Source organism: Neofelis nebulosa, chromosome 2, assembly GCF_028018385.1.
Source record: "Neofelis nebulosa isolate mNeoNeb1 chromosome 2, mNeoNeb1.pri, whole genome shotgun sequence".
NCBI lineage: Eukaryota > Metazoa > Chordata > Mammalia > Carnivora > Felidae > Neofelis > Neofelis nebulosa.
This window is the reverse complement of record NC_080783.1, coordinates 98,377,930-98,385,770: the sequence shown is the minus strand read 5'-3', so window position 1 is coordinate 98,385,770 and position 7,841 is coordinate 98,377,930. Positions and strand designations below refer to the sequence as shown.

The 7,841-nt window shown below is 39.6% G+C and overlaps 1 protein-coding gene across 1 annotated transcript in view; it reads left to right on the top strand.

The window, feature by feature from the left end:
* Positions 1–1,515: 1,515 nt before the first annotated feature.
* Positions 1,516–7,841, top strand: part of SLC35F5 (solute carrier family 35 member F5) — a 37,047-nt gene continuing 30,721 nt past the window's right edge. Inside the window, exons 1-4 of the mRNA XM_058715475.1 lie at positions 1,516–1,801; positions 2,684–2,774; positions 2,923–3,064; positions 6,713–6,856. Coding sequence (XP_058571458.1) covers positions 1,762–1,801; positions 2,684–2,774; positions 2,923–3,064; positions 6,713–6,856 — 417 coding nt within the window. The 5' untranslated portion in view covers positions 1,516–1,761. The remainder of the gene's footprint in view (positions 1,802–2,683; positions 2,775–2,922; positions 3,065–6,712; positions 6,857–7,841) is intronic.

The window sequence follows — 7,841 nt, the reverse complement described above, 5'->3', positions numbered from 1 at the left end:
CTGTGCAGAAGCTTTTTATCTTCATAAGGTCCCAGTAATTCACTTTTGCTTTTAATTCCCTTGCCTTTGGGGATGTGCCGAGTAAGAGATTGCTACGGCTGAGGTCAGAGAGGTCTTTTCCTGCTTTCTCCTCTAAGGTTTTGATGGTTTCCTGTCTCACATTCAGGTCCTTTATCCATTTTGAGTTTATTTTTGTGAATGGTGTGAGAAAGTGGTCTAGTTTCAACCTTCTGCATGTTGCTGTCCAGTTCTCCCAGCACCATTTGTTAAAGAGACTGTCTTTTTTCCATTGGATGTTCTTTCCTGCTTTGTCAAAGATGAGTTGGCCATACGTTTGTGGGTCTAGTTCTGGGGTTTCTATTCGATTCCATTGGTCTATGTGTCTGTTTTTATGCCAATACCATGCTGTCTTGATGATGACAGCTTTGTAGTAGAGGCTAAAGTCAGGGATTGTGATGCCTCCTGCTTTGGTCTTCTTCTTCAAAATTACTTTGGCTATTCGGGGCCTTTTGTGGTTCCATATGAATTTTAGGATTCCTTGTTCTAGTTTCGAGAAGAATGCTGGTGCAATTTTGATTGGGATTGCATTGAATGTGTAGATAGCTTTGGGTAGTATTGACATTTTGACAATATTTATTCTTCCAGTCCATGAGCAGGGAATGTCTTTCCATTTCTTTATATCTTCTTCAATTAGCACTTGAAGATGTTAAAAACGCACTGGTGGTGGATAACTCCAGTTAAATCACAGAACCCTTTAGTCTTGTTTTTCTTTTCTAAATACAAATTAGGACATTGGTCAAGCATTTTTTATGGGATAGTCAAAAGATAGTTAAGAAAAAAATCTATACAGCTTACTATTTACATTTGTGGAGTTCCATGAGCCATGAATTGATCTAAGCCCTTCACATTTGTAAACTAATGTAATCCTGGCATGCATATGTATATGTGTGTGTGTGTGTGTGTGTGTGTGTGTGTACACACAAGTGTGCAGATATACATAAACAGATGAGGCAGGTGCCATCATTTTCTCATCATATGAGAAAACTGAGAGCCAAGGAGGTGAAGTAGCTTTCCCCTAGGGACACAGCTTCTACCTCCGAGAACTGGGATCTAGTTTTACACACAAAAGGTTCCAGAAAGCAAAAGTTCTGCCAAGCAACTTTGCTTTTAGGTCCTCTCCAACTCTAGGAAACGGAGCTGCTAGCTTTGGTTCTAGGGCGGGGCCATGTGGAGCCTCGGCCACCTCCCTCGTCCTTTATTCTGCCCCAGCCACCCACGCCCGCTTCCCTCTTCTTCCACCACACCCTGCTTTACTTCTTCTATCTGCGCTCCTCCCCAGCGTCACGGACCGGTCTTCGAGCTCCGCGCCCTTGCAGCCCGTAGTACTCCGCTCCAAGCAGCCAAGTCACCTTGGAGACGCGCCCACGCGCGGTGGGCCGTCGCGCCGCCGTGACGTAACCTCAGCGCCGCACCCATCGGGCTGAGGGGGGCGGGGCGCAGGGGCAGGCTGGCCGGCTGGGGGCGTGGCCGGGGTCCAGCTTCGGGCCTCCGCGGCCATCGCTGCCTGCGCGGTCCCTTCCCCTCGCCCACTCCCGCCCTTCTGGGCCGAGTGGGGCTCGGTGGCGTCCGCAGCCTCGCCCCGAGGGACACCGCGGCTTCAGGTGCTGGGCCTCCAGCGCAGCGCAATGTCTGGCGCCGCGACAGCTCTGTGAGTCCGAGGCCGCGGCGCTGGGCGGCGGCGGGTCCGGGCCGAGGCCGCTCATGGTGCCGCCACGACACCATCGCGGGGCAGGAAGGCCAGGTAGGCAGGCAGGGGAGGGCCGCGAAATCAACCTGCGCCCAAACCGGCACCGAGTGTCCAGGAACGGCCCCACCCCCAGCTGTTGGTGGCGGTCGGAGCGCCCTGGCCGAAATGGTACTGGTCTCTGAGGGGCGGCGTGAGGGGAAGGCTGACAGGGGCGTGTGAGCCTGGTGAGGACTCAGGCACTAGTGGGAGCTGCTCGAGCGCCGCCTCCGGGCTTTTTCTCACTCCCTGAGGAGGTGTCACCGGCTTAACTTTTTTTTTTTTTTTTTTTTTTTTCCCTCAAAGGAAGGGGATTCCCTTTAACAGCTGTTTCCTCACTCGTCTCGTGAATTTCTCTTTGGATCTAAAGAAACTAGATGCGGTGACAGGCAGGGGTGGGTGCTGGAGCGTGGAGTATCCTCCCCTTCTACCACGTGAGGCGTTTGGAAACGTGCCCTCAAGACTCAAAACAAATCACTTCCTCTCAAATAATCAAACTCCCCTGCCAAGAGACAGGGGACCGAGAAGACGCTCAGAAACAGGCGCGAGTCTAGACATTGCCCCCTGTGGTGGATTCCTCTGTAGGGAGAGGCGAATGGAGTTGTGTATTTACGAAACTTGGAGGAGCTATTTACCAGTCGTTAACTATTGTTAAATACTGCCGTTTGTTGAATACTGGCCTTTTTTTTTTTTTTTCTGTACTGTGTACGTTTCTGAATATAATTTGAAATATACAGTGAATACCATTAGAGGCTAGAGAATAGTGTCAATTGTATTTAACACACTTAGGTATTTTTCTTTTCATTTGTTCATTTTGAATTTTAAGAGTAAAAAAGATGTGATGAACCTTATTTTGAGTCGTTGATGTTTTCGTAATCATCATTTTATGGTTGTTTTTAGGTGCGCTGAGTTCTTTACCTCCTTTTAGACTCAGATCTGCCAAGTTTTCAGGCATTGCTGTTGAAAATCTCAGAAAGGCCTTCAAAGTAAGGTAAATCCAACTTTTAATTTACCGTGTGACCTTCAAACTGAACCTTGGCTAACCAGTGATGTTTATGTTTCTCTTACGCGAATTTCTCATTTTCTATGGTTATTTTTCGAAACCTTCTCTAATGGGATCTGTATTTTCTACAAAACAGACTGCAGATGGTGTGCGTATTTATCATGAACCGGATGAATTCCCAGAGCAGTGGTTTCACTCAGCGCAGGAGAATGGCTCTTGGGATTGTTATTCTCCTACTTGTTGATGTGATATGGGTCGCATCCTCAGAACTTACTTCGGTATGTAATTCTTGTGTAGGAATGATGTTGCATTCTAGTAATGCTGCTGTCAATCTGCAGTATCTCTCTAATCATTTCTATCTCTCGAGCTTACTTCAAGCAGTATTTTGGGGGAACCTGGGTGGCTCAGTCCTTTAAGCATCCAACTTTGTCTCCGGTCATGATCTCACGGTTTGGGAGTTCCAGCCCCGCTTCCGGCTCTGTGCTGACATTTTGGAGCCTGGAGCCTGCTTCAGATTCGGGGTCACCCTCTTTCTCTGCCCCTGCCTTGCTCATGCTCTGTCTCTCTCTCCTTCAAAAATAAAATAAATATAAAAATATTTTTTTAAAAAAAGCAGTATTTTGAACGTTGAATTACTTATATTCTTTGATAAGTGAATTCGTGTCAATTCAAGTTGAAACAAAAGATACTCTTTTTTGTATCTTAGAGTTTTCATCTGTCTTCTAGAGAGTTATTTTAAAAAAAAAGAGACTATGTGCATGTTTTCTTAATATTTGAATATGTATCTGCTGTTTTCTTGTAAATTCAGGGTTTTTGCTGTTGTTTATAAATACTATTTTCTAGTGGAACAAGTATCTAGGATACAAAACCATTTGTCACCATTTAGTGGATAGTAAGAATGCTTTTGGACAAATGAGTGAAAGTGATCAGAGTTTTCATTATTGTGCATATGCATGAGTGCATGCAGTTATACATTTGCCGATTCAAACATTGTAAAATACATGGTACACAGCGCATTCAGTTAAATTTTATTTTGCCTTTATCAGAGTACTCGTGATAGTAATGTGTTATTTTGAGTGCACAAAGTAGTTTTTCTTTCTAATTATATATGTAGTTATTTTTATTTGTTTAGTTAATCTCTATAAAAAGACATGCTTTTTATAAAGAAGTTTCACTTTCAGAAATTACTTTTCAACTTACATGTTGCAGTCTTAAGGCTAATATACAAAAGGAAACTAGCATTTATAAAATGAACTTAAATGTGAAAAAAAGCAGTTTGATACTGCTGGTCATCTCACATCATAGCTAAGTAAATAATTGATATTGACATTGTAGCCAATGAATAAATAAATTTTTAGCTGTTTTGGAAGTAGGCTCTGGAATACAACAGCCATTTATTTTTCACTCTTCTCTAACTTTTTTTTTTTTTAGATTAACATTCTGTAGTTTAACCATAAAGAAATCTCTTTAATGTTGACAGGGAAATAAGCCTATCTTTAAAAATTTATTTTAGTTTTAAATAAATGGTTTTATTTTTATTTATCTGGTAATAAAATTTAGGATAGAAGAGGACCTGATCAAATTATAATTTAAGCAATTCCAATCTGTTGATAAAGAATATTTTATAATTTTGTTATCCAAGAGCATATATGATGTGTCTAATTTTTCAGCCAGATATGCTCATTAAACTTTTGAGATATATTGTGTATTTCAACAAGAAAATCAATCTTTGTATTATAAAAATTTTCTAACATCTACAAAGTAGAATGGTATAATGGATCTTCATATACCTAACAACTATCAAATTTTGCCAATCTTCTCTTATCAACCTCCCAGACATGTTTTCCTGGACTATTTTAAAGCACATTCTAGCCACTTATCCTTTCACCTATAAATTTTTTCATATTCACCTCAAACTGAAAGGTCCTAATTTTTAAAAATGATCACTCTGCCATTAACATATCTAACAAAATTATAATTTCTTACAATCATCTGGTACCTGATCCATATTCAAATTGCTTTTAATTCACTTTTGTTCCTTAACTGTACTCTCCCACCCCTGCCTTTTTTAAAAATCATGCTATAAATTTGTCGGAAAAGCTGGATCATTTTTCCTATAGGATATATCACATTCTGGGTATCACAACAAGACTGCCATTAGCCTGGGTGACTCAGACAACAAACATTTATTTCTCACATCTGTGGCCTGGAGAGCTCAAGATCAAGGCACTGGCAGATGCAGTGTCTGGTGAGGATATGCTTCCTGGATCTTAGGTGGCAGTGTTCTCACTGTGTCCTCTCAAGGCAGAAAGGGCAGCATTCTGTGGTGTCTTTATAAGGCACTAATTCCATCCATGAGGGTTTTGTCCTTAGTTATCTCCAAAAGCCTCACCTCCAAATACCATCACATTTAGGGGTTAGGATTTTAACATATGAACTTGGGGAAGACATACATATTCACTTCATAACACACATTCCAAATTTTGCTGATTGTTTCCTTGAGGTGTCATTTAACTTGCTCCTCCTTTTCTCTTACTTCCTGTAAAATGGTACTTAGGTTAAGTCTTGATTTGGTTCAGGTTCAGTTTTTCGGGAAAAATACCTTGGTGGAACTGGGTACTTCCCATGATAACACATGAGTCACAAATGGCTGCAAGTCTTACTTTGGGTGATGCCAACTTTGGCACTATAAAATTTCTTACCAACCTCTAGGTAGTAGTCAGTTATCCATATGATTATTCTCTTGATGGACTATTTCATTTAGGGGTTGTAAAATGATGATTTTTCTAAGGGTCATTACTTCTGCATTTCTTAGCTGGAATTCTTTACGGAGAGCTTTCTGTAACTACTATGTGGTTATCCTGAAACATGGTTCATATAGGAAGGGTTGAATAAATCTTGATTCTTTTCTTTTGTTCATTTTAGAGTAATGTTGCTTAGCAACTTCCATTAGTAACCATAGAGTATCATTATACATTCATGGATTTTTGTATATTTACTGTGTTTCAGACAATTGTAGTTACTCCGTTTTATGCTTAAACTGTCCTATCTTTGACCAGTGGGGGCCCCTTCAAATTGACTCTACTGTCCTTTCAGTATGATCCTATTAATCTTTAACATCCTATCTGTTTTCTGGTGCAAGATGCCCCAGGCTCATCTGGTACTTTTCCTGCTCCATACTTGGATTTGGTCATTTCTTTAAGAACCCATGGTTTCTTTTAGTGCAAGATAATACAGATTACCATCAGGATTCTATAGGTGCTTACTCCTCCTGGGTCATTTTTTCCAGGCCTTTCAGTATACATAACTAGGAATATTTTTTTAGGGAACAAGAAAATCATGAGTTCTAAGTTAAATGAAGGTGACAGGTTTTATATAATTTCCTAACAATATTAAACTTCATGCAATTTTATTCATACACTGTTCTGCTTTATTACCTTCCTTTATGCTGTTTCCTCTGGGCTATTATTCAGTCCCCCACACTCAGCTCAAGAATAGCTTCTCTTAGGAAACTTCCATAATCCTCAAAATGGTCTGTCTCCCTTTGGTAATTCCATGGTACCTGTTTACCCCTATTGTGGTACTTAACACATTATGCTGTTCTTTTCATAAATATATGAAAAGAAAGGCTGTCTTATTTTTCCTTAGCCTTTAGCACAAGTACTCTTTCTTGCATAGTAGGTTTTTGATGAATGTTGAACAGAACATTTTTTTTGGAAGTTGTTGCTGTTTTGTTTGGGAATATTCTTTGTATACAAGCAAATACAATATTTAGAAATGAGTATAAAATATTTTCATAATCCTTTTTGATTTTCTGTTTCACTTGAACTTCTAGAGTTAAAAATCATGTAATAGGCTTATTTTATTAGAGATAAGTAATAAGGTTTAAAGTCATTTCATAGTTTCTGTAAATTTTTCCTCTACAGTATGTTTTTACTCAGTACAACAAGCCGTTCTTCAGCACCTTTGCAAAAACATCTATGTTTGTTCTATACCTTTTGGGCTTTATTATTTGGAAGCCATGGAGACAACAGTGTACAAGAGGATTTCGAGGAAAGCATGCTGCTTTTGTAAGTTTTAAATTTTAAGTGCTTGTTGGAGAGGGGATTTATTTTTTCAAAGTGTAAAGTTAGTAGTGTCTCAAAGGACTGTCAAATTTCAAGTTGTTAAAATGAATGAAGATAACATAAGAGAAACCGACTTTTGTCCAAAATTTTAAATTCTTCTTCTAATCAACCTGGTATCAAAATATCTTATGAGAAATCAAAGGTGCATAATCACTTTCTTGCTGTTACCTCATAACATCCTTTGAGTTGTTAAAAATTATTGAGCTGGCCCAAATCAATTAATGTGGAGATGAAGATGAAAGTGAGGAGTAAGAAGAATATCTGGAGTCTTTGGTCATTTGCACACTGGTTGAATAGCATCTAATTAGTGGTAAAGTTGATTGTAGAAATGAAGTAATTCAAGGTTTCATTTATTGAAATGAGAATAGCATATTTAGACCATGTTTCAGATGTTTGGCTAACCAAATTATATTCTTTCATTGATAATCAGCACATAATGTGCTGATTCATAGAGTTGAGAGAAATGGCAGTTTATATAGTGATGTATCTTCCTTGTAGAAGTAGACACTGAATTTTTGAGAGTGAAGAATATTAAACTGCCTCTTACATTCTCTTCTTTTTCCCATCTTTCCTTTTCTCTTCTTTTAAAATTGTGATAGAATATGCATAACATCAGATTTACCATTTTAGCCCCTTTTCTCCCCCCCCCCCTTTTTTATTGTAGTTAGATATAGATGGCATAAAATTTACAATTTTAACCATTTTTAAATGTATAGTGGCATAGAGACACTTTGGTGGCTCAGCTGGTTGAACGTCCCACTTTGGCTTAGGTCATGATCTCAGTTTGTGGATTCGAGCCCTGCATCAGGCTCATTGCTGTCAGCACGCAGTCTGCTTCAGATCCTCTGTTCCTGCTCTCTCTCTGCCCCTCCCCTCATTCTCTTTCTCTCTCTCTCCCCCAAAAATAAATTAAAAAATAAAAATAAAT